This window comes from Carlito syrichta, unplaced genomic scaffold (genome assembly GCF_000164805.1).
Source record: "Carlito syrichta isolate Samal-C Ts95f unplaced genomic scaffold, Tarsius_syrichta-2.0.1 Scaffold303660, whole genome shotgun sequence".
Taxonomy (NCBI): Eukaryota; Metazoa; Chordata; class Mammalia; order Primates; family Tarsiidae; genus Carlito; species Carlito syrichta.
In genome coordinates, this window is record NW_007247756.1 from 120000 (window position 1) to 145063 (window position 25064).

The window sequence follows — 25064 nt, forward strand, 5'->3', positions numbered from 1 at the left end:
CTCCACCGGCTGTGCGCGGCAAGTCTTGGCCTCGCGCGGACTCGCCGGCTTACCGGTGAAGCTGCGCGAAGCCCTCCGGTTCCTTCCGATTCGGAGGCCGCCTGGAAGCGGGTTCCACACCGGCCTCCCGCTGGGAGGGGCGCGGGGCGCGGAGGAACGCGGCCGCTGCTCGGGCTAGGTGGGACTCCTCGCACCCCGGGGAGGTGCAGCTGCAGACCTTGACCTGGGTGAACGCCCTGAGCGCCCTGGCTGCGAGGCTTGAGACTCTCGTGTCTGCAGAGTGGGGCCCCCAGGGAATCCCAGCCTCAGAGAACCCGGGAGTCTGTCTGTCCCCACCATCCCTGCAGCCTCCACTGGCCATAAGAACCGAACTGACCTGTAGACAGGCTGTGTAGAGCCCGGACTTAAGTGCTTGACTGAGCTGTTAGCTCACCTAATTACTGTCTTTTTTTTTTTTTAAGAGAGAGTCTCACTCTGTGGCCCAGGCTGGAGAGCCGTGACACAGTCCCGGCTCCCTGCAGCCTTGACCGCCTGAGCTCAGGCGATCTTTCCGCCTCAGCCTCTTGAGCAGCTGGGACTGCAGGCTCGCACCACCATGCCTTTTCTTTTTCTTTTTTCCCTCGAAGAGACAAGATCTTGCTATGTTGCCCAGGCTGGCCTCAAACTCCTGGCCTCAAGTGATCCCTCTGGCTCAGTACCCTCCGTACCCAAAGTGCAGGCATCACAGCCCCCACACCTGGCCTTAATTCACAGCCTTGACGAGGCTGACCCAAACCTGCCCCTCTGCCTTCCACGAGTTGCCAGTTTTACGTCGCCCTTTCCCAGCTGCTGAGGTGGAGGCTCCAGGTGTGGTTAACCCCTCCCTGTTGCTCAGTTCTTAGAGCGGAAATACGGCTTCTATCGCTGCAAGACCTGCAACATCCGGTGGGAGAGCGCCTACGTGTGGTGCGTGCCCAACACCAGGAAGGTGAGCCCCAGCACCGCCGCTCGCGGCTCGGCGCAGCGCACGGGGGCTCCTGCTGGAAGGGGCCCCTCTGTCTCCTCACAGGTTTTCTTCAAGCAGTTTTGCAGGTCTTGCCAGAAGTCATACAACCCTTACCGAGTGGAGGACATCGCCTGCCAGGTGAGCCCCTGTCTTGCTTTTGAGTCCGGACTGGGTCAGGGCAGAGGGTTCCAGCACTTTCTTGGCTGTTCCCAGATGTTAGGCTTGGATAGCTGCTTGCTGGGAGTTGTAGAAATCATCTCCAACAGGGAAACAGGCCCTGGTGGGAGCATCCTTCTGCCCCAGCAAACCTGGGTCACGTGAACCTCTTTTGAAACTGTTACTGCAACTTTTGGTATTGCTTCTAAAGCTTATCACCTTGGTTACAGGGATGACTTATTTTTACAGCAATCTGTGGTTCTGTTTTAGTAAGATGTTCTAGGCTGGGTGTGGTGGCTCAGTCTGTAATATCAGCACTTTGGGAGGCCGAGGCAAGTGGATTCCCTGACCCTGCGGGTTCAAGACCAGCCCGGGCAACTTGGTGAGAACTTCTTGGTGAGACAATAAATCAAAAAATTAGCCAGGCAGGGTAGTGCATGCTGATAGTTCCAGCTACTTGAAAGGCTGAGGTGGAAGGATTGCCTAACCCAGCAGGTTGAGTCTGCGGTGGCTGTGAGCTTGCCACTACACTCCAGCCTGGGTGACAGAGTGAGACTCCGACTCAAAAAAAAAAAAAAAAAAGTTCTAAACCTTTCTTATCTTTAGTAAATCTTCTATTAACTCATCCTTGTGCTGTTGAGTTCCAGAGCTTTGGCTCCTGGAATGAAAAAGGCAATTACTCTTACTAAACCCCACCAAGCAGGGCCTCGTCTTCAGGTCAAGGAGAAAATGACAATTGAAGAATCTGTCTTTATGAGACACAGGGACAAACATTAATGTTATTCAGTCAGGCCCAGGGACTGCCACAGAAGAGGTGGGCATGTGAGATTATAAGAACTGACTTTGGAGAGATTAAAATTAACTTAGAGTTGTCTACACATTTTTTTTAAGAAAGCGGATTGTTGAGAAGGATGGAAAAGCTCCCACAGTGGGAGGGGACCCTAGGGGGTTGCCCACAAATTAAACTTTGATGTCAACAGCACACTGATGTGAGGCCAACATCTGAAACCCCATGTCAGCCTAACCTAATAGCATTGGTGTGTGCTTTAATCGAAAATCTCAGAAGATATAAGAGTTTTTTACAAATATTACCTTGTGGTGAAACTGATTAAAATGATGTAGCTTTGTTGATAAGGTTTTATTTTTTTTTTTTTTTTGAGTTGGTGTCTTACTCTGTCACCCAGCCTGGAGTGCAGTGGCACACTCACGGCCACCCCAGCGTTGACCTGCTGGGCTCTGGTGATCCTTCTACCTCAGGCTTCCAAGTAGCCGGAACTATAGGTGTATGCTACCATGCCCAGCTAATTTTTGATTTTATTTTAGAGATGAAGTCTTGCCAAGTTGCCCAGGCTGGTCTTGAACTCTTGGGCTCAGGCAATTCACTCGCCTTGGCCTCCCAAAGTGATAGGATTACAGCTGAGCCCCATCTAAAATTTGTTTTGATGTTAATATACCAAACACACAAACACCTGTCACCTCACTTGCAGTGTGGACAGATGCTGGCCTTACCAGCTACCTGGGGTCTCATGCAAGAGTGAGTAGACTGAAAAACACCTCTCTGTGAATATGAGGTTGTAAAGGCGGATTATTTTACCCAAATGCTTCTTTTTTTTTTTTTTTTTGAAGTCAAGGTCTTACTCTGTTGCCTAGGCTGGCATGCAGTGGCACAGTCATGGCTCACCACAGCCTCAACCTCCTGGGCTTGGGTGAGCCTCTCACCTCAGCCTCCCAAGTCAGCTGGGACTACAGGCATGTGCCACCATGCACAGCTAATTTTTTGAATCTTTTGTAGAGACAAGGTCTCGCTATGTTGCCCAGGCTGGTCTTGAACCCCTGGGCTCAAGCAATCCTCCCACCTTGACCCTCCCAAAGTGCAGGGATAACAGACATGAGCCACCACACCCAGCCCCAAATGCTTTTCAATGAAGCGCATGCAAAAGTTAAAGCATGTAGCGTCAGCACAGGACTTTGGAGTTCTAGTCTTGCTGAGAGCTCACTCAGGGACACTTTGTCTTAAGATGAGTCCAAGATGTCTAGCTTTATGAGGAGGAACTCATAACATGGCCTACCTGACCTGTAAGAGGGCAGGTGTGACCATTGCCTGTTATCACACAGCAGAGGGGTCTGATGGTCAGTGGAGATGGTGGAGCTGATGCCCTTGACTCTAGCTGACTATTGGAAGCATGAGCGCCCCAGGGTGGTGGATGGAACTAAACCTGGAAAACCCTTTAGAATCACAGATGGGGGCAGGGTGCAGTGGCTTACGCCTGAGGTGAGAGGATTGTCTGAGCCCAGGGATTTGAGACCTCAAGAAATAAAAAAATCAAAAAACTAGTCTGGCATGTTGGTGCATGTCTATGGTTCTAGATCCTCGGAAGGCGAGGCAGAAGGTTCGCCTGAGCCCAGCAGGTTGAGGTTGTGGTAGCCATGGGCATGCCACTGCATTCCAGCCTGGGTGACAGAGTGAGACTCTGACTCAAATAAATAGAGGAGGGGGTCTTACCCACTCTGCTCTTGGCTTTTGTTGTCGAATTCTCCATCTACTTGTTTGTTCTCTATGCTTCCTCTCCACAAGTTTCAAGAGACTGGGCGTGGTAGCTTATGCCTGTAATCCCAGCACTGTGGGAGGCTGAGGCAGGAGGATTGCTTGAACCTAGGAATTCAAGGCCAGCCTGGGCAATGTAATGAAACCTCTACTCTACAAAAATACTTAAAAATTAGCCAGGTGTACAGGTGCATGCCTGTAGTCCCAGCTAATCAGGAGACTGAGGCAAGAGGATCGCCTTAGCCCGGGAGATCGAGACTGCAGTGAGCCATGATTGTGCCACTGGACCCCAGCCTGGTTGAGAGAGTGAGACCCTGGCATGCACACACAAAACTGAAATAGACCTCCCAACTGAGAATTGACTGCTTGGAGCACCGTGGCAACACAGCTGCACACCCATGGTGCATGGCCTGTCACTGTTGGGGGGGATGTGAACGATGCAAGGTCGGCCCACAGCTGGGCTTAGAGGCCATGCAGTGAGCATTCAAGTAGGCTGGGGAAGACAGCATGGGAGTCCTGGATATCACGTGTTCCTCTTTATATTTCCCGCCCAGAGCTGTAAGCAAGCAAGGTGCTCCTGCCCTGTGAAGCTCCGCCACGTGGACCCCACGCGGCCTCACCGCCAAGATCTGTGTGGCAGGTGCAAAGGCAATCTTCTGTCCTGTGACAGCTTGCTCAGCTTTAAGTACATCATTTAGAAGCACAGAGGCGAGACGGTCCGGGTTGTGCACAGTGAGCTCCTGCAGTGCCTACCATTGCAAAACACGGGGAATGGTGGGAGTCAGGACAAAACCTGTAAATAAAGGTGTTGCAAGACAGCTGGATGTGTGTGGAATTGTTGAGCTGGAGTCTCCCTCTGTCGCCCAGGCAGTGGCACAATCATAGCCACCATAGCCTCGACCTGTTGGGCCCAGGTGTTCCTCCCTGAGTAGCTGGGACTATAGACATGTGCCACCATACTTGGCTAATTAAAAAAAAATTTGGTAGCGATCTGGCTGTGTTGCCCAGGCTGGTCTTGTACTCCTGGCCTCAAGCCGTCCTCCTGCCTTGACCTCCCTTACAGGTGTGAGCCACTGCACCTGGCCAATTGTATGACATCTTGTACCTTTAGTTTCAGGAGAGTCTGTCTTGTGCCAACAGTCTGGGTCGTGTGCTCATGTTAGTGAACACTAGTCGCTGGCATAGAGTGGGCTGGCTCTGAGTAGGGATGTGGCCACCTGAGAAACTTGAGAGGGTGTATAGCTGTGAAGTTTACTGCTTGCACAGCTCCTGGAAGCGAGTTCACTAAAGAGCAGCTTTCTGCCCATGAAGGTGGCATCCCATGGGGCAGGTGGAGGCAGATCTGTCCTTGGCTGTAGGAGAAGCCAGCATGGCTGCCCTGAGTTCAGGAGGCTGGGAGGACTAACTAACTGGACTTCCGATGTTAATCACAACTTCACAAGTGAGGCAGGGGTCCAGGAGGGGAGCTCTGGGCAGCTTCCTCAGGATGTAATGATGTCAAGTGGGCTTCAAGAGTGACTCGCTTAAAGAAACAAAGCTTTTTATTTACATAAAATATATTTTAGAGCTGTGGGATACATGTGAGTGTTTGTTTCCCAAGTAGGTTACGTGCAGGGGAGGGCTGGCTTTAGCAAGCCCTTCGCCCCCTCTGGCACTGGACACGGTGCCCTGTGGATGGCATGTGCCCCCCCTTAGCAAGGCCCAGCGACTGTTGTCCCTGCCTTTGTATCCACGTGCCCCGTGTTCAGGACCACTTATGAGTGAGAATGTGCAGTGTTCAGTTTTGGGTTGCTGTGACCATTCACTGAGAATAATGGTCTCCAGCTGCTTCCACATTGCTGCAAAGGCCAGGATTTTGTTGTTCTGCATGGCTGCATAATATTCCGTCAGAAGCACAAAGCTTTTTAAACAGCATCCTCTTAAAGATCTCAAATAGGAGACATGGGCCTTAACCTTGTCGACACTGACGTGCTGGCCAGGACACAGATTCTTGTGTCTAGCACATCAATTGGCCTCCTGAGGGCTTCCTCTGGCAACATGGACACCCTGCTGCCAGAGCACCCCTCGTGCAGACGGGCAGCAGGCTTAGAGCCTTGGGTGACATTTGGAGTTGGGGGCTGTTGGCTTAGGGTCACAGAAGCCACACAATTGGGGCCAGGTACTAGTTATGCTTCCTGTGCTTGCTTACGTCCTGCATCAGTGAACCCTTCCTCGGACAGTCACAGAGGTAGGTCAAACATCTTGGACATTTGGGTGAGGCCACATAAAGGGGTGAGAAGGGTGGAAAGTGGGTTTGAGGTCTCCTAGGATCCCTGTATCCAGGGGAAAGGCCTGTCTGCATCAAAACAGGACATTGCTGTTGCTTTGAAATGCAGATCCTCAGGCACTTAGGTCACCCTGGCATTGCTTATGGAATTGCAGCATGAGAAACATGGGTTCAGTCAACTCTGGGCTCAGAACAGAAGATAGATGCCGGTGGAGTAAGTTGGCGGCCTTTTAACGTTTACAAGGAGAAATGAAAAGTTCTGACAGGTGCCATGGAAGAAGTGGCTGTAACAGGGGATCTGGCTCGGGGTGATCAGGGAGGCCTGTCTGGAGGAATGACACTCATGCAAAGGAGTCAAATGAGGCAAATGGAAGGAGGCAGCTCTCAGCCTATGGCCACACCCATGCAAAGGCACCATGGCAAAATCGGCCAGGGGGTGGCCCCAGTGGTAACACGACACTGGGTTACACTGGCAGGGAGACACCAGGAGGCTTCCTAGGCGCTGGTCAGAGGCCTTTGGTCATCAGAGTCCACTAAAAGGATTACTTTCTTTTTTAGAGATGGGGTCTCGCTATGTGACCCAGGCTGGAGTGCAGTGGTTATTCTCAGTGTGATCATAGCTCACTACGGCCCCAGAATCCTGGCCTCAAGCGATCCTCCTGCTTCAGCCTCTCCAGTAGCTGAGACTGCACTCAGCTCCGCTAAAAAGTCTTAAAGGTGTGGGGATGGTAGGGCACAGTGACAAACAGATTCACCTTATACCTTTGTGTTGTTAAGAGTCATGGTGCTGATGTTCCTACAGCGAGAAGGCCCTGCTGAGCTCCTTATGTGTATAGTCTGAAGTGTGCAAAGCAGTGAAGGTTGAGAGGATAGAGGGAGAGGCCCCCACATGTCATGCCCAGGCATTGAGGGAAGGTGTGCACTCTTCCTCTCACCTCCTGTATTTTCTAAAGTGGAAGAAATTTACTTTGAGAAATCAGGAGAATGCCATGAAACGCAGCAGATTGCTAGCATCTCACCTCTTCTCGTGGGGGCTGTGCTGGTGTGTTGATGAGCAACCCTCGTTCCCAGGCCAGAGCGAGGGACCCCGTCCCTGGCTCCAAGTAGTGGGCTACACCATGCCTTCGGTTTCGCTTTACCTGGAGAGGACAGCTTCTGGACCGTGAGGATGGCCCGTGGCTGTGGTAGAGGAAGCTCTGAAGACGCGGCCAGAGGGCATCTTCTGCTGTTATTTTACCAACTTACCCTTCAAAAATGAAAGCTCTACTGGGCAAAATAACAAGGTTGTGTGTAGCCAAAACTGGGCTCTCAGTGGAACTGAATAAAGTAATAAACGAAGCATCCGGTAAGTGTTGTTACTAAAGGCAAACTTGGATCAGAGGGGCAAGGAGGAGGTCTGCGGAAAACCTAGCAGCAAAAGCACCCTGGTGAACTTATGCTTGGGTCTTGCTTTCTCCAAGTGTAGTCATTCTCTTTTGAGTCAGAGTCTCCTTCTGTCACCCAGACTGGAGTGCAACAGCACGATCACTCACCGCAGCCTTGACCTCCTGGGCTCAGGTGACCCTTCCGCCTTAGCCTGAGTAGCTGGCACTGGATTCATGCGCCACTATGTACGGCTAATTTTGTACATTCATTCCTATGACATTAATAGACTTAGGTGCGAATAAACAAAAAACAAAAAGCAGATTTCAACTGCTTGAAAGGTTTGGTTTGGGTAGTCAATTTAGCTAACTTTGTTCTGTATTTAAGAAGGATGAAAGTCATGTTTGAAGTTCCTAAATGATGCACACTATTCATTCTTTTTTTAAAGTACAACACAAGCCAACAGCTACAATGGTTTTTATTTTTTAACAAAAAGGATGTGAGGAGGGTGAGGAGCAGGGGCTGTGAGAGAGGCCGCATAGGTGCTGGTGGCCCTGGACATCACCCGCTCTGCCTGCTTCACAGGAGGCTGTTAAATAACTTAAAGGATGCCAGTTACAGTACCAGAACACCATCAGAGTAATTGTTTTATCAGGGTCAAAAAACAGTGATTGTGGTGAAGGAGCCGTGACCAGCGGGGCATTCCTCCTGGCGATGCGACTGGGGCACGTGGTCCATGGTCTACACAAGCAGAACCTTTCGCCAGCGCTCCCAGGCAGATGCAGCAACAGCAGCGCTGGCAGGTCTGGTGGCCACCGAAGGGCAGAGCTAAGTGCTTCATGTCTACATTCCAAACCCCGCCGCCATGGAGCCCAGCTGGAGAGGACAGTCACAGTGGTCAGAGATGTGTATAAAAATATAGGGTGTTCCCTTCAAACGAGGAGGCGTGGGACTATGGTTTTTTCTTTTCTTTAAATACAAAAATGCTATTTAAAAAAAGGACAGACTCCACATTATCTACAGCTTGGACAGCGAGGGGGAGTGCGGCGAGTCTGGTGGTCCACCTTCAGGCCACCTTTCACCCTCCCTTCGCAGCCCCGGGATCCTCAGGGCAGAATGTGAGGCCTGCTGGACCAGGAGATGGTTTGTGTCGCTCCTTGAACTCTGCCCCAAAGCTGCACGTCGGATGCTATGTTATCCACCACCACACCTATTCCTTGAGCTTTGTACACCTACTCTTGTGTAACAGTGCATGGTGCAAATGTACAAGAAAATACAGGTTTTAGTCTATACAGTTTCTAGAATAATTATGGATTAAAATAAGTTAACTTTTCTACTGAGAATAGCTGACGGGCAGCACACATCTTTATTTTACATCTGAAAGTCTCTGCAGGCATCTACTTTGGTTAGTCATCAACAATCGTCACGTGAGCACTGATCAGAGGACTGAGCAGCATTCAATGACGTTACAGATATATTATTTCTTTCTGAGATACTGGGAAAGCCCAGTTTTAAAATATTATTAAAATGTTCTAACATTTACATACTAGAAGAGTTAGAGCTAATAAAATAAAATTTCTTCAAAAATAATCTTGCAGTGCTCTTTCGGGCACGCTCTGAGACGCATCACCAAACACCCACACCTTGAAAATGACTGTCACGTGTCCACACATCCCAACTCGCATGTACACACACACACACACACACACACACACACACCTCCTTGCACATACCAGAAAACAAAACAAAACGCCCCCAACCCTCATCCCGCATCGTGAAAAGTCACAAGCGAGTCTCCGTGCGTCCATCTGTCTGACGGTGTCCACGGGTCATGTGCGGGAACCCCAGCAGCTGTGAGGTCTTCAGCTAGAACGCACCGGCCTGGGTGCCAGCCTCACGCCACCTGCTGCGGGGCCTGGAACTGGAAGCCGTTACTGCAAACGCTCTTGCAGTTCCCTCCTGTCCCCACGAAGTCATGTCTGGACGAGTCACATTAGCCCTTTTCTCGTAGGTTAAGGAACTTCCATTTCCTTCTGCACACAGTACTGTGAGAGGTATCGGCAGCCGTGAAACTGAGGTTTTTCCTTTCAGCTCTTTGACAGTTTGACACGAGTCACACTCCAACTGCAGATGCTGCCAGAAGGTTGTCAGTGACTCGCAAGGGTCAGTGGAACGTGCATGGTCAACATTCTCCGTCATCAGCTTGGTTCCTGCCTGGACGCCGAAGAGTCTCAGAACCCAGTGCTCAGTACGCTTCCCAGTGGCTTGGCCTGTGCCAGCAGCTGGAAGGATGGCAGCACGCGGAGGAACTCTCGTATTTCCAAGTTCAGCTCCATCAGCTTGTAGCTGGCTTCTGACATGTCCAGGTTGGAGCCAACAACAGCGAAGCTTCCTGTCCGGCCCAGCGTCTGATGGTGGAAGTAAATGTGTAACAGCGTCTGCACCGGGTCGTCCTCACAGCTGCCAAAGATGTCACTGGGCCAGAGAGATCTGGAAACACACGATATTGCATAAGTTCTGAGACTTAAGCAATTGTTATACAAGATTAACTCATTTTAAGTCAATACATATAACACCAAAAACTCCTTGTGAATAACTGGTGATCTATTTTAACATTGAGCACACCTAATACAGTATCACCTGGACATGGAAAGAAATCTAAAGTCTTTATGTCAGTGGGACTGCTTTTTATTAAAGAAAGGCCCACTTGCCTTTCACAGAATCATGATATCGAAACATCAAATTGAAAACTGAAATCTAACATTAGTAAACTTATTCATCAACAGCCTGGCTGAAAGTCGTCATCTTTAAACACTTTCGCTTTTTACCTGAAAGCTTTGACTTGTGCGACAGCTGATACAAATTCCTTATTTTTCAGGGCTTCGATTAAAGAATGAATGGCCGTTTCTATGGTTGTTTGTGCAGCTTTGGAAATGTCGATTTCTTCTTTTTCTGAAGCCTTCTCTGCTTCTTTGAGGATGCTTTCCAGTTGGGCAAGTTCCTCTGACATGTTGATGACCTAAAACAAGAACACCCGGAAGGCTCTCTGCATGTGGCTGGAACAAAAGAGCTCCTACTGGCTACCAGGCCACACCTGCAGGTGGGGGATCTCTCTTATACTAAAGATTTTTTTTTTTTGAGTTAGTCTCACTCTGTCACTCATTTGTTAAACTTAGAAGTAAGGGAGGTCACTGTCTCAGGCTCTTCATTCTGTAGGAATCAATACATTCCACCAAACAGTAGTCTTTAAATGAAATATTCTTGATAAAGAAACAAGTTGCAGTAAGTGTTTATGTTGGTTTTAACATTATTACATTTGGATAGCAAAAATACACTTACTGTTATGGGAGAATCATGAAAGCTTTTTTGACAGTAAAGTCTTTACATTTTAAAAGGTTATTTACCCAGGGTATTTTTATGAAAATATATTTTCTTTCTTTCTGCAAATCTAACCATTTTTGGAAATTACATCATTTCCCCAGGGACTGCTTTAGTGCCAGTAGATGACAAGGAGAGATTGACATCACCACCTCTGAAGCTAGATATGGAATGAGTGCTGATTTCCACATCTAAATCCAAAGCGTCTGTCGCAGGTTTATTCTTTTTTTGTTTCTTGAGTAGGGGTCTCACTCTGTCACCCAGGCTAGAGCACAGTGGCACGATCACAGCTCACTGTAGCCCTGACTTCCAGGGCTCAGGTGATTCTTCCACTTCAGCCTTCTGAGTAGCTGGTACTACAGGCAGGTGCTACCACTCGACTAACTTTTTGATTTTTTAGAGACGAGGTCTCGCTGTGTTTCCCAGGATGGTCCTGAACTCCTGGGCTCAAGCGATCCTCCCACCTCAGCTTCCCAAAATGCTGGGATTACAGGCGTGAGCCACCATGCCCAGCCTCAACATGTTAATCTTGTATGCATTAACAGAACCTCAGAATTGATATATAGATAAGATGTTGGGGTCTTCATAATACAATTTTAAGTTTTCATTGCGTTAGTGTGCTTCATTTGACTTTTTATTATACATGATCTGTTCCTGCTACTGAAAGCATAATGGCTTGACCCTATTTTTTTTTTTTGAGTCAGAGTCTCACTCACTCTGTCATCCAGGCTGGAGTGCAGTGGCACACTCATAGCCACCCCAGCATTGACCTGCCAGGCTCTAGCAATCCTTCCGCCTCAGTCTTCCAAGGAGCAGGAACTATAGGCACATGCTACCACGCCTAGCTAATTTTTTGATATATTGTAGAGATGAGTTGCCCAGACTGGTCTTGAACCCCTGTGCTCAGGCAATCCTTGCGCCTCGGCCTCCCAAAGAGCTGGGATTACAGGTTTGAGCCACTGCATCCGGCCAGCGTGACCCTTTTAAGGCTGCTGGGCACCTGCTGTCTTGTGTGCTACTAGATCCTGACACAGCACATCTTTTCAGAAACAGATCATTGCTCAACTGGAAGAGTGAATCACTGCAAGTGACTTCTGACCTAAGCTGTTCTGACCATACCACATGTACGGATATGCTTTAGGTTCCCGGAGCCTGTCCCTGGCATGTGGCAAGCCCAGTCCTCACCTCTGCGGCATTTTTTATCGTGCCGACTTGGCTGATGAGTTTGCAGTAGGCCTGGAACAGGAGTAGCAGCTGAAAGTGCAGCTTGTACAGTCTTCGGCAGAGCTCCAGCTCCTGGGGGAGGAACAGCACGTTAGGCAGGTGTGATTCTGCAGGACACCGACTAGACAGCACGTTTCCAATAACAGATTGTACATAGCTATGTTAAAACTGTCTGGGTGTTTACTTTTCTGCATGAGCAAGTTAATATGGGGTGAAGCTGATGAAAGGCAGATGAAGTACGCTCGACACTAAGATTAAACCAAAACAAAGATGGCTGTTGGTTACATCGTTTATTTTCACATTCAACAATGGAATGTTTCTGCTGGCAATAGGTAGGATGCCTTACAAAGGATTTGCTGTCATTTACAACTTCAAATTCATAGTATAAAGAACTGACAAATGCATAGACTTCTGCCCCCACATGCTTCATAAATCTACATGTGCCTGATAAAGCATAGCAAGACTGGGTAACCGCTTACCCAGAAAACCACTTGGTAATCTTACTGAAATAAGACTATGAAATTGACACTCATGCTTTCGTTTTTTAAAATTAAGACATTTAAAAGGAGCAATGTTAGTTATCGATGTAGGAAAAGGTGACTGCTAGTGGGACGTATTGATGATAAAATCTCAGTATTTTTACAGAACCAACATTTCATGGATTAAGACTATGTAGGATGGAAGCACACACTACTTAAAGTAGTCCATGACAGAATACTGCTAGGTCACACATGGACAAATGACAGATGAGAACCAGTCTGTCTGGCAAGGGTGAGTAGTCTATAAATCAAGGCAGGTCACTTACTGCTAGTATTTCCATTTGCTAAGCAAGAAGGTGATCAGGTCACAAAAATACAAAGAAAGAAAAAGACCAAGAATTAGTGTAAGAAATCATTTAAACCAGGGTCACAGATGTCCCAGGCATACTGAAGAACACATACTTACACCCCAAGGACAATTTTATGATTTAGTTTTCAGAATAAAACTTTTTAGATATTTACTGTAACAATTCAGGGTGTTTTTAACTCTGTCAAACATAACCAAAGTACATTTAGGCAATGGCTTGTTTCAGTGTAAAAGCTACAAAGAATAAAATGGAACTATTGTGATCTTGGGGAATTTGGCTATTGTACGTGTTCTATCTAGGTTTTCCACAAAAACAAAACCCAATCCAACTGTAATAAAACTTCCATCAGTAAAATGGAAAGCTTATGACTAGAAATTAAGAAACAAATGAATTCTTGTTAATTCTCAGAAAGGAACAGGTCCATGATCTTACATAATAAATACTTACCCATCAGAAGATTCTGGGGTGGCTCATTCTAGGATTCCCCTCCCTGTATAATTAGGTTCTCATGGTCATAATTGGTGTAAGCCACAGTGGGGGCTATGGAATGCAGAATTGTGTCTGCATTGCATTCCAAATACAATTTAGTACGTTTCAGAAATTTAGCCCCACGAGGTTTGAATCAAAGAAGACAATGCATGGAAAAAGTCAAATTCAAGGGCTATCTTAACAATTTTGTTAAAACACCTACAGCAACTTGGATCTGGTCTCACTAGAAGAAGAATGACTTTTAATGAAAACAGCAATGGTTTTCATGTGAAGGTAGCATTATAATGTCATTCTTCAGCTGCTTTTCCAGACAGTGTCCTTGCAGGCCTGCTCATCTAACCGTTATTCCTATCAATAAGGAGAGATTTCCTGAATATGCAGAGGTGAACTTTCAAGCCACGCTGCTTGCATACCTTACATGGACAGTTGTGAGCCAACCCTGGCCGGCACAGTCCAACGTCAAGCATACTAGCACAGCTATGTTTCTGAAGTATTTCATGTGAAAACTAACAATTTGCATTTTAAATACTTTTCCTCACTTCTGTCAGCATAAAGTAGAGCTGATTCCACACGCATTTGCGCACAGCCCCTGCTTGGGATATGATGGTGTGTGAATCATGGATGGAGCGCATGATCATAACTGCCGGAAGTGACATGAACGTAATGAGCCCTATAGCCCTGAATTGCTGGAAGTGACCATGGACACGCTAGCAGCGTGGTTTTGGAGGATAAGCATACATGCACATTTTAAATTGTTGCTTCTTAAGAATATTAAAGTGTGTGCTTACTTTCTCCTTTATTCATCCAATGCATGTCTACCGACTGCTCACTTATATGAAGGCTGTGCACCATGGTGCCAGGGCCAACAAGTAGGCAGAGCATGTGAAAAGGGTCTCCCGCCCTCAGCAAAGCTGCATGTGAAAGACAGCCAAGATACAATGGCAGTCTCCAGTGTTTGGCTTTCAGTTTTCTTAAAAGACCTCAAGCTGTGTTAATTGGCTTACAGTCTCAGAGGTGGGTATCATTTCTTGGCTATAAGAAATCACCTGGCCCAGCCACCTTGTTTATAAGGAAGAATGGTCACACCCCTTGCTAAGTGATGCTGTTGGACAGTGGCTGAGACCAAAGGATGTGGTCCTCACTTGGGGTAATTCCTCATCTTGCTCCTCTCCTCGTACACAAGCTCAGCTTCTTTCGAGCACAATGCAGGACTGGAGTCAGCCTGCTGAGTTGGAATCTTGGCTCTGCTCTTCCCTACCTGATTTGAGATAAACCAGCCCTTCTGAGCCTCAGTCTTCTTATCTTCAACATGGGGATACTTGACTGAGTTGTAAGGATGGGGACAGTGAATGGGAAATGTTATTAGCACAGTGGCTGGCACGTGGGTAACATTTCCTGAGTATATTAGTATTTTCTAAACACTGCAGTTTTCCCAAAACTTCACATTTTTATTATAATAATATGACTCTTACAGAGACTGGAAATCTGCAGTTAATGTCACTGAGTTGAGAAAGCCTGGAATTGTGACATCTGGTGGAGATGAGGCCTAGTTGTTGAGTGCCTCTGCCCCGTTGGAAGCTGCGCTCCCACTAGAATGCTCTGTAGGTCCTAACCCTTCTCCAAGAAAACACACTGCTGTTGTTTTCACTGAGCTTTACATTGCAGAAGCACATGACAATTTATCATCAGGAGTTCATCTGCTGAAAGTCTAGGCTGGAAGGCTGTCGCATTACTCTCAGGTTTGCTTTCTTGCCCAGACAATTCATCTGGGGAATACTAAAGCAGGACAGATTTTTTTTTTTAGAGGCAGATGCAGTTAAAAGCTGACCTGGCCTGTGTGGACATCCGTCAAGCGTATCTACTGAATGTTATTAACCTCCACTCACAAGCTGGTTGTTCATTTTTATTAAAGTGATATTTACATTGCTAAGCCAATATTTCACTGAACTAACTTTTACAAAGATTGTTCTGATAACCAAAATGAAAATATTGTTTATTTCTGGACATAAAACAAAATATTCTTTATTGCTACAATATCAAGTGAGGACATTTGAACATACATTGTTTTACCTGATATAAACATACAACAAAATAAAAAAAGCAAGAAGAAGAAGAAACTCACTTGTGCATCTGGGTTTCTCCTATACATGTCTTCTTTGGCACCAAATGTCCTCTTACAATTGTCTAGCCACTAAAAGCAAGCAACGGTAAATTATAATACAGTAGTTGCATAGTGCACAATGACACTGGCAACAGAGCAGCCTGTCTGCATAAAACAACAAACTTAACCTGCAGTTCTAGTACCAGCTGTAGGCACAGACTTTGACCTTTATACGGAACAATTGAATAGGACGGCACCAGCATAGTCAGGGGCGATTCGTGGTGGCCAAGAGGAAAGCACAGCAAGTGGTTTCGGGGCCCGGGGGCTCTATTCAGTAAGGACACTTGCCAGTGTGCAGACTATGCCTGCTCCTTGTGAGTTTGCAGTCGGGAGTGGAAGGATGTGCCCCCATCTGATAAAGCCCACCCCACCTGCCAGGGCCGTCTGCTGTCAGAGCCAGTTCTCCAGCGCTGGTGTCAGTTACAATTAGTAAATGAAATCAAGATCTGCAGTGTTTGTTTATTCTTTATTTCAATAGCTTCAGGGAGTACAAACAGTTATTGGTTATGTGGTTACACTGTGTAGTGGAGAAGTCTGGGCTTTAAGTGTACCTGCCACCCCCACCTGTGCACACTGAACTCGGTAGGTAAGCTTTTGGTCTAAGATCGTTTGTTTTTATTTCTTCTTCTTTTCTTTCTTTTTGGACTGTAATGAATGACAAACATGTTATCTCCAAGGAATATGGGATGTCAAAGTCAAATGTGACTTTTCCTTATCCAGGGGCTATTCCTAAAGTTGATATTAAAGTACATTTTCTTCTGCCAAATAGATAAACAATAGTGGAAAAAAGCGTTGGGGCCACAGGATTTCCAAGCTGAAGGAAAAGTTGAGCACCTTCCAGTTAAGCTCCTTGGATTGGCAGTTTGATTTTTCTTTTTTTTTTTTTTTTTTTTTGAGTTGGGGATCTCACTCTGTCACCTAGGCTGGAGATTAGTGGCATGAGCGTAGCTCACTTCAGTCTTGACCTCCTGGGCTCAGCAATCCTCCTGCCCTAGCCTCCTGAGTAACTGGGACTACAGGCGTGTGCCACCAAGCCTTGCTAATTTTTTTTCCTTTTTGGGGAGTAAAGATGAAGTTCTCACTAGCCTACACTAGTCTTGAACTCCTCTACTCAAGCAGTCCTCCCGCATTGGCCTCCCAAAGTGCTGGGATTATGAGCTACCACACCCGGTCATGACAGCTTGATATTATCAGCTGTTTTGATTTCTAGTTCTTTTAATGGTTATATTATTGAACATAATAAAACTAGTCTATATGAACTTATTAGGATGTTTTTGTTAGGACTCTGAGAAATCAAACTACCAGCTACATTAAGTAACTACTCTAAAAATATTTTCGTTGTAGACATTTGAAATTCTCAATTGTAGCGGAATGCTGCAACATGCAAAGATTTAAAATTAGACATCTCAGTTATTTCAAAAGCAGTCTCTTGACCTTGTGTTTCTTTTCTTCTGCTCCCTCAGATCTCACTGGCCCGGGGCCATCTGTTTGACAGCATCTCTAAAGAAAAACATGTTAAGCTTTTCTAGTGAGAAGCAGCCGGGGCCAGCCATTGTCAAAGCCACCAGCAGCTTTCTTCACATCAGCAAAGTGCAGCTGACATCTAGCATGGAATCCACGCATTACTCTCTATTCCTACAAAATGTTAAAACGTTGACACACTTAATCATCACTGATCTTGTCCAGTTTCCAAGTATACCCATACATTTGAAAGAATATCTCAAGTTGATTATTTCATGGCATGTTCTTCCGTAATTTTTTATACTGTATCCCTAGTGGCACAGCACCTGGGGGCATGTGTCCATGTGTTATCGCTGACTTTTATTGTGTAAGAAGACAAGCTTGACCCCATAATCCCCCTGCTGCCCACAGCCCGAGAGGCACACAGAGGGCCATGCCTATCTCAGTGCGCATGCCAGACACAGCAGTGGTGCATACAGAAACACCTGGTTCCATCTCACCAGCCTTCTTGCCATGATGCTTTCTTTACTCAAGGCTCAAAGGAAGGTGGAGCGTTCCCCAGCGAGATTCCACTTCTGGGTGTGGTGGAGTAACCTAGGTAAGGCCAGTCCTTCGAGGACAGCTGTGAGGGCTGAGTGCTACCAGTCAAACCAGAGGCGTCAGAGAAGGCACAAGGGAGCCCTTCAGTTCCTTGCCCAGCGTTTAGGGTGCTGCTTACTCATATCCTGGGCTCAGAGGCAGGACAGAGTGGTCTCGAGCCTGGGCCCTATATTTCCGCTGGGGCATCAGGGACATGTGCTGCTCCTGCATTGATTAATATGTGGGGGGGGGGGGACTAAGAACCCACATGGCAGCCTCTGGGAGGTGAGAAGGCGGGCGGGGCCCCTGGTCTCACTTTCTAGGGAGACGAAAACCATCAACTTCCTGCTGACACAGTGGGGTCCCAGGAAATCCCCCAGGCTTCCCTGTGAGCCTTCAAGTCTTGAAGAAACTGACAGGGGAAAAACCGAACAGTAAACATGGCAGATGGCAAACATGTTAGGCTTTGCAAACTGTAGTCTCTGTTGCAGCTACTCAACACTGTGCTGCAGAACAAACATAGCCATGCACACCACGCAGACCAGTGGGACAGTTGTGCTCTACTGCCTGACTTTATTCACAAAAGCACAAGGTGGGCCAGATGGAACTGGAGGGCTGTAGTTTGCTGACCTGCATTTGAGAAGACAGCTTGTGCTATTATTAGCTGTTTATATTTCCATATCAACTTTAGAATCAGCCTGCCGATTCTTTTACTATACCATCTCGGATTGTGAATGGAACGGCATTAAACCTATGGACATGATGGGGGAAATTGACATCTGGACAACACTGAATCTTCTGCTTCATAAACATGGTGCACAGTCCTCCCTTTACTTAGATGGTCTTTCCTTCTTCTCAGTCCTTTTTGGGGTTTTCTGCATCTTCAGCTGGGTTTATTTGCAAGTATTTAGTGCTTTCCTATCATCAATGGTATCTGCTGCTGTAAAACCAGCCACTCTAAAACATAACGGCTTCCAACAACCAAGTTGAGTCTGTGTGTTGGTTGGGAGTTTCTTCAGCTCTCGCCCAGAGTTATTCGTAAGGCCTCCATCATCTGATGGCATGATTGGGGCTGAAATTCCAAGCTGGCCTCAGTTGTATACCTGGCATGTGGGCTGTTGCCTGGAATGCCTGTTCTCCACACTGCCTCTCAACCTCAGGAGGCTGTAGGCCAAACTGTTTCCCAGAGTGGCTCCCAATTTAAACTCTAAACAGCATGATGGCAGGAGCAGAAGCTGGAAGAGCCCTCTCCAGGGTGGTCTCGGAGCTGCAGAGCATTGCTTCTGAGTTCCATGGTTAGAATAAGTTATGAGGCTGGCTCAGGATTAAGAGGCGGGGAACTGCACTGGGAAGAATGGCCAGATCATATTGCAGGGGTGTGGAGAGGGCAGGCAGGAGGCTTTGGGCCATCATCCTAACAACCTGCTGTGGCTTCTTGTGGGCAGTGATTCCTGAAGATGCAAAAAGACTGGTCACATGGACTTCTACAAGTAAACAACTTCTGATCATCAAAAAATTCTATTCAGATAGAAAAATGTGAGCCACCAGGAAGGAAACATATTTAAATCAGTGAGAAGGACACAATCCATTCATGGACACCGGCTTGGTACTCAAAGGCACAAATCTCCAAATATCTAAGTGGAGGTATCCATGTGAAAAGGTGCTCACATGTCAGCCATCAAGGATATGTAGAATGGTAATGGGAGGCACCACCACACGCCTGCCAGAATGACTCAAGTTCCGAAAGGTGGCAACACCCAGCAGTGGTGGAGGCATGAAGCAGAGCAATGCCTACACACCCTTCTGGTGGGATCACACATGAACATGACCTCTTTTGGAAACTGCTTGGAAACGGAAATCTAGTGCATGGTGACCCAGCCCCTCACTCTTAGAGAGGTACCTGATGGATCCATGCACACACGGCAAAAGGAAAGCAGAGAATACACCCAGGAGCGCCAACCACCAGAGGACCAGTCTTCCTGCTCCCCTCCTGGTGCAGCGAATGCCTTCCTCTTCCCCATCTGCATCATCCCTTCAGTCCAACATAAGACCATGCTTTCCGCAAGGGGAGAAAGCCTCTACAGAAGTGTCTTCTCATATTCATTCATTCTCTGAAATGCTCCCCGAGCCCAACCTTAACTGCTAGACGTTTCCCATCAGTGCAGAGCGAGTCCCTTTGCAGATCATGGAGTTTGGTCTGCATCAGTTCTCCGTTCACGTGCATGACCCTGGGGTCTCTTTCATTGCCAGTACTTTTATTTGTAGCTTTAGCTTAAGTGACAGACACTTGGCTTTTCTTACTAGATATTCATACACGGTATTTGCGCTTAATGATCCCATCTGGAATGTTTAGGGAACAAAAACCAGGTAGCACATATCATTTTTTATAGACTTTTTACATGTAATATTTATACTTTTTTTTTGAGTTGGAGTCTCACTCTTTGGCCCAGGCTGGAGTACAGTGGCAACATCATGGCTCACTGCAGCCTTGACCTGGGCTCAGGTAATTCTTCTGCCTCAGCTTCTCAAGTAGCTAGAACTACAGGCTTGCACCACCTCACCCAGCTAACTTTTACTTTATTTTATTTATTTTATTTTATTTTTTGTAGAGATGGGGGTCTCACTAGGTTGCCCAGGCTGAGCTCGAACTCTTGGCCTCAAGCAATCCTCACACCTCGGTCTCCCAAAGTTCTGGGATTACAGGCATGAGCCACTTTCATTATACTTATTAATGAAAGACCCATCTCCTATTCTAGGAAAAAAAAAAGTCTACTTGAGGAGCTCAAGGGCCATCTAGTTCATAATTGTGTGATAAAACTTGTTTTAAGTGTAGGTTGAAGCTTAAATTGAATGTGTATTGAAACTTGTTTTTAAAACTCAGATGTATGCTTGCTTTCCCGCCCAAGCCCAGTAGTATACTTTTGGTAAACAAGTTCACATACCAAAAGAAAACCGTGGAGTCACGGTGCAGACCCTCCGGCCCCATTTCCCCATTTCCTGCTCTACTCTTCTAGTAATCTCACATTCTAGATGTCCCAACCGGTTCCACCCAGCCCGCCTGACCGTTGATGGTCAGCCACGGTCAGCCGCAACCCGCGACCATACAAACCAACCAATCCCAAACGCCCTCGTACCCAGTAGGAGAAATGACCCAATCATGTGCAAACAAGTTTAAAGTTCTTTCCCCTCCCTTATAACTGTGTATATAAGCTGCTTGCTGCGCTGGGTCAGGGCTCTCGTTCCTGTACCGCTGCGCCGGTTACGGACGTGAGCCCAGACTCGAGCCTGAATAAAGACCCTCGTGTGATTTGCATCAGAGCTGGCTCTTTGGTGGTCTCTTGGATTCAGGATTCAGGTACAACACTACTGTCTGCAGTTTATGGAAGGGGGGAGAGGCATTTCTCATTTTTCTGCTGATGCCAACTGAAAACATGCTGGACGTACCCCCACAAGTTGAGCTGCCCTGTTTGCAATGCCAGACCATAACAGAAGCCACGTTTCTCAGCAAGTGATACCTGTCATGCCCCTAGCTTGCTCACACACACACACGTGCCACGGGGAACAGGCCATGGCTCTGCCCAAAGCTGCAGGGTTTCTAGAGCACAATTCTGGGGTGCATGCTCAGAGCAGGACCACTCTCCCTCCCACTTTGCAGGGCTGACGGCAGCCGCAATCTCCACACAGACACTTAGTGCAAAGCTATGGTCTTCCATAGTGCCAAGGGGCCCACCTCCAAAAGCCAAAGCCAGGACTTCACTGAACAGAGGGCTTGAAGGACCCGCTGTTCTCAACACCACCCAGAGGCCAGAGTTGTGAGGCCTTCTTTCCCGTCTAGGCTCTTCTGCTGCCAGGCTGAGCCTCCTGGCATCAACAGCAAGCTATTTCCACAGGCGAGGAAGACACTGACCTGCTCAGCGGCCTCTCTCTTGGCATTGTACGTATCCAGGTGCTCCTGCAGCTCCAAAACACTGAACTTGAGGGTCTCTAGTAAATCACATGACACCAGCTGTCAAATCAAAAACACAGGGGTCCAGGTTAACCACTCTGACTGCATTCATGAGACTGACGACTCTCAGTCAAGGAGCATCTGTTAGTTGGTTTTCGGATATTCCCTGACTGCACTCTATTCCATATTATGGGCTGGACTTGGGCTGAAACTGAGCAGGAGTACAGTGGGACTTGAAGGGTGTCAGGAAGGGTAGGCACACCTGTAGATGCTTTGGGAGACTGGCTAAGGCAAGAACCGCATGCCAGCCAGTGTACACATGAAACGAGTTGCCCTGGAGCTTCTGGAATCTTAATTCTTTAAATATCCTAACATACCATCCTTAAGTGTGCATGGAAATACATGAGGGAAGACCATGAGCTCTGGGTATGTCACAGGGGAGGTCTGGCCGTCCCTGCCCATTTTTATTCAAGAATCAGAGGAAAGTGCCCATCTCCAGAGCATGACTCCAGCTTCCCAGCCAGGACTCCACAGGGTGAGGGTGAGAGGGCTGGGTCAGACAGAGTCACAAATTGCAAGTCCTAATCTACTGGGATTATATATATATTGTTTTTGAGCCAGGGTCTCGCTCTGTCTCCCAGGCTACAGTGCAGTAGCACGATCATGGCTCACTGCAGCTTCGACCTCTTAGGCTCAGGCGATCCTTCTGCCTCAGCCTCCTGAGTAGCTGGGACTACAGGCTTGTGCCACCACACTCAGCTAATTTTTTAATTTTTTTGTAGAGACGAGGTCCTGCTATGTTGCTTAGTGTGGTTTCCAATTCCTGGGCTCAAGGGATCTTCCCTCCTCGGCCTCCCAAAGTGCTGGGATTACAGGTGTAAGCCACTGCACCTGGCTGCTGGCAAACTGTACTTTGCCAGACATTTATAATCAAGTTGAAAATATGAACCTTCACACTTTAACATTCTAAACTGCTTTTTAAAAAGGTCATTAACTAGTGGGAAACTGCCAGGGGAGGGGGGCACACTCTATCAATAAGGGTACCTGAATAATGAACATTTGTATACCTAACATCTTTAGGTTACCTGAATTGTACCCCGCATCTTTAAAATTAAAAATTAAAAAAAAGACCATTTATTGAACGATGGTGTTCACATTTCATCCCTCTAGTAAAGACATGTGGACACTTGCCGTTTCTGCGTCCACGAAGACTGTGGGGCACTCTGAGCACAGCAGCATCACCTCCAGGGAACCCCTGAACTTGGCTCCAATGCGCTGCAGACTCTCCCCAAGAAAGCCCACTGCCTCGTTTGTGATCTCCTCAAACCTCCTCTGAATCGTCTGTAGGAAAGCATACGGAAGAGTTTAGGATTTCACAGACGGCCTTTTCTACCTTTCAGTGAAGAAGCCCAAGAGGGAGATTCTTAGTTTAAAATTTGTAATGATGTGTAGAAGTCTAATCACTGATACATAAATTCTCGTTTTCAGGTACTTCTTTAAGAAACAAGTTAATTTCTAAAAACAACCAAAGATTTTAAAAAACCAATCAAAGATTTACACAAGTAGTGATGTCTGCCATTCACCTCCCCATCCTGAGTTTTTTATTAGGAATGGCAGAAGGAATCCTCCCGCATCTGAGGAATGAGCTCCTTTGAAGTTAATCCCTGAAGAAAACTTCCAGTAAATGTAGTTCACTATAGCTGGCTATAGGCTGCCCTCCAACTTAACTGTGTGTGTGTGTGTGTGTGTGTGTGTGTCTGTGTGTGTGTGTCAGGGTTTCATTCCGTCACCCAGGCGACATGTGGTCATGGCTCACCACAGCCTCGACATCCTAGTCTCAGGCAATTCTCCTGCCTCGACCTTCCAAGTAGCTGAAATTACAGGCACACGCCACCATGCCTGGTTAATTTTTTTATTTTTTTTGTAGAGATGAGGTCTCGTTAGGTTGCTGAGGCTGGATTCAAATTCCTGGGCTCAAGTGATACTCCTGTCTCGGCCTCTCAAAGTTCTGGAATCACAGGTGTGAGCCACAATGCCCATCCCTGACTTAGCTTTAATTAAAGTCATAAATATGCATGAAGGGTAGGTAATATCTTCTTGAAGCCCAAGAATATTCATTTTCATAAACAATAAGAAAGTGCCTGACCCCTAGTAAGCACTCAGTCAATTAAATCCTATTGCCAGTGGTATAAGCATGATCTCAATAGCTGACGTGCACCTATGCGAGTACTATTAGGTGGTATGAGCGACTAGAAAAAAGCCTGGTCTGTAGCCTCAGTCACCACTGAGAAACTCACAGCATCACTGGAAAGAAATGAATATGCACAGAAAAACAGCAGTGATGCAAGGAGGATAGAACTGAGTCAACAAGTGCTCCACTGAGCCCTGGGCGGGTAGGGGTGGAGGGTGGGAAGGGCAGTGGGCTGGTGGGTCAGGAAGGCTTCTGTGAGAAGATATATTTAACAGAGTACTTCCCAGGCGGCAGAATGCCTTGGCAGGGAGAAAGAGGGACAGACAGTTCAGACTTTAGGGTTCAGACTTTCTGTGCCTCAGTTTCCCTCTCCATGCATGCTAAAAGAAGTATCTACCTTCCACAGTGGCGCTGCAAGGACACTTGCGTGAGGTATTCTGGCATGTCATGAGTACTCACTATGCGTTAGCTTACATTATCGTTGTTATAAGGGTCAAAAGCAAATTGTAAGGTCCCCACAGAGTAATACAAGTGCCAACTAACTTAACCCTTGATTGTAAACAGATTCAAGGTGCTGAATGCTCCCCGAAGGCAGGGGCTAGGCCTTGGCTCCTGTGGTGCTCAGGTGCCTGGCATACTGTAGAGGACTGAGCGGATGTGGTTTCAATTTCACCTCTAACTGCTGGGGGGAGACATCTGTGCTGGTCACTGTGTAAATTACCAGCAGTACCACAATGTCTTGGTGTAAATTTAGCCCTTTGCACTCGGATGTCCACTCTGAGAGGACATCATAAATCTAGCAGCCTGGCTCGGTGGCTCAGCCTGTAATCCTGCACCTTGGGAGGCTGAGGTGAGTGAATTGCCTGAGCCCGCGGGTTCGAGACCCACCTGGGCAACTTGGGGAGACCTCATCTCTACAGTAAAAAAAATCAAAAATCAGTCGGGCGTGGTAGCACGCACCTGTAGTTCCTGCTACTTGGAAGGCTGAGGCGGAAGGATCGCCGGAGCCTAGCAGGTCGAGGCTGCGGTGCCCGGGAGCGGCCACTGCACTCCAGTCTGGGCGACGGAGTGAGACTCCAACTCAAAAAAAAATAAAAATAAAAATAAAAATAAATCTAGCAAACTACTTGGGTGTCCCCTCTCAGGGGACATAGGGAGATTGCTGGTGATTGATTATACAGGACCAACTTATGCCAGCACAAATTTTTAAAAAATGTATGTTTCCTTGAGGTTGTCCATTCAAATTCCATGAAAAAGCAAATAAAGAGATAGACTATATGCTGAGATATAATCGATCAGTTGAGAAGTGGTTTTCAGGAATCACAAGTGTGTCCTTCCATATCTTCTTTGAACAACAGACTGGACAAAAAATGACACATTATTAATGTGGGAGGAAGAAAATGAGACTGTACTGTCTGCTCGAATAGAAAACACCAGGTGGAAGATGTGAAACAAATTACTATTGTACAACACA

General features: G+C 47.1%; 1 protein-coding gene and 1 long non-coding RNA gene across 3 annotated transcripts in view; one reads left to right on the forward strand and one right to left on the reverse strand.

Moving 5' to 3' along the window:
- Positions 1-9545: 9545 nt before the first annotated feature.
- Positions 9546-25064, reverse strand: part of FRYL (FRY like transcription coactivator) — a 148285-nt gene continuing 132766 nt past the window's right edge. Inside the window, exons 55-61 of one of the 2 annotated variants that reach the window (XM_008058944.1) lie at positions 22591-22740; positions 21361-21459; positions 15375-15443; positions 12722-12739; positions 11878-11988; positions 10143-10333; positions 9546-9804 (exon numbers count right to left, since the gene is read on the reverse strand). In XM_008058944.1, coding sequence (XP_008057135.1) covers positions 9546-9804; positions 10143-10333; positions 11878-11988; positions 12722-12739; positions 15375-15443; positions 21361-21459; positions 22591-22740 — 897 coding nt within the window. The remainder of the gene's footprint in view (positions 9805-10142; positions 10334-11877; positions 11989-12721; positions 12740-15374; positions 15444-21360; positions 21460-22590; positions 22741-25064) is intronic. The other variant, XM_021712823.1, reaches the window with a different exon arrangement.
- On the forward strand, positions 10245-17126 carry LOC103261309. Its single transcript, XR_504348.1, has 2 exons — positions 10245-10414; positions 16877-17126. It is a non-coding gene; the product is annotated as an uncharacterized LOC103261309 (long non-coding RNA).